Source organism: Octopus bimaculoides, chromosome 28, assembly GCF_001194135.2.
Source record: "Octopus bimaculoides isolate UCB-OBI-ISO-001 chromosome 28, ASM119413v2, whole genome shotgun sequence".
Taxonomy (NCBI): Eukaryota; Metazoa; Mollusca; class Cephalopoda; order Octopoda; family Octopodidae; genus Octopus; species Octopus bimaculoides.
Genome location: NC_069008.1, coordinates 1,416,668 through 1,418,348, shown reverse-complemented (window position 1 = coordinate 1,418,348; position 1,681 = coordinate 1,416,668). Strand labels below are relative to the sequence as shown.

General features: G+C 38.7%; 1 protein-coding gene across 1 annotated transcript in view; it reads right to left on the bottom strand.

The window, feature by feature from the left end:
• The window catches only part of LOC106870588 (uncharacterized), a 27,409-nt gene that overhangs the window by 14,336 nt on the left and 11,392 nt on the right, over positions 1-1,681 (bottom strand). The window contains exon 7 of the mRNA XM_014916718.2: positions 1,012-1,273. Coding sequence (XP_014772204.2) covers positions 1,012-1,273 — 262 coding nt within the window. The remainder of the gene's footprint in view (positions 1-1,011; positions 1,274-1,681) is intronic.

Below are 1,681 nucleotides of genomic sequence, written 5' to 3'. Positions count from 1 at the left end.
GCTGGGGGTGGGGGTGGGGGTTAGGGTGGGTCTAATCGATTATATCGACTCCCACCCCCAAAGCTCAAATGGTACTTATCCTATCAATCACTGAAAGTCTAAAAGGCACAGCTGAGCTTTGTGGGATTTGAACTCAGAAAGTAAATCTGGAAGCAATGCCAGGGAGCAATGCCAGGGAGTCTGCTAGCTTGCTGCCTTTTCGAGAGTCTAGAAAAACACAAGAGACCATCCATATACATGCATACATACATTCAAGCATTCATATGTGCACACATATATACATATGTACATACATACATACATACATACATACATACATATATATATACATGCATACATACATACATACATTCACGCATTCATATGTGCACACATATACATATGTACATACATACATACATACATATATACATACATTCAAGCATACATACATATGGACACACATACATACATACATACATACACATGTACATACATACATGCATGCATACATGCAAACATACATACATACTTACAAGCATACATTCATACATACAAATAAACACACACTTGCATAATACATACATACATACATACATACAAACATACATACACACATACATATATACATACACACACACATACATACATACATACAAGCATACATACATACATACATACATTCAGCATACATACATAATACTTACACACATACGTACATACATATATACATACAAGTATACATACACACACATACACTTCTACACACACACATGATGGGCTTCCACACAGTTTCCATTGCCCAAATTCATTCACATGGCACCAGTCAGCTTCAAACTATAAAAACAAAGACACTTTGCCCAAAGTAGTATACAACCCAAGACTCCCCTAGTTTGGAACCAAATGTCTTGGCCACACGCACACACAGCAGCCATGCAGATACAGAACCCATCACATGGCAAAAGGTCACAGAGTTCCTTTGTTTTTTTCCCATTTTCTTCAAGGGTCGCATAAACATACCTCCAAACATACCTGTATAAGTTTGGCTTCCATACGATATCCTTTTGGTAAATCTTTGTTGGAGACATCCAGCTTCAAGACCACAGGTCCAGTCAGTGGGAAGAACGGTGATTGCTTCTCCATTGATGCATTGGAATATTGCACTTGCATGCACACCTCTAGGCCGGTGATCTTGCCAAAGGCTGCACTTGTGCACCTTGACTTGTTCACTGAATTCTTCTGGATCATCTTCTGCTTCTCTTCGGTTTTTCGATGGACAATGAAGAAATCAGACCTAAGGAAGGAAAATTTTACAGAAGATATATATTTATATCATAGTGAAAAACGTAAATTTATAAGATGGGTAAAAGTTGTCAGCAGACAGCTACAGGAATCGAACCTGTACTCTTCAGACACCGGTTAAGAGCTCTACCGTTAAGCTAAATGACTTGTGTATGCCATAAGGTCTGCAAATCTAATGGAGGCCTCAAAAAGCATTTTAAGATCCACAAAGATCAAAACTTAACTGCAGCTCATGATGGGCCACAGCAGATATGCAATCTGTGTGGGTGTCTTTTCAATACATTGCCTAGTTTAAAAAGCCACATCAGATGCCATGATGCTTCTAAGGTGTAGGTGCAGGAGGGGGGCAGACTCTGTATAAGGAGTAGACAACCACCATATATATATATATATATATATA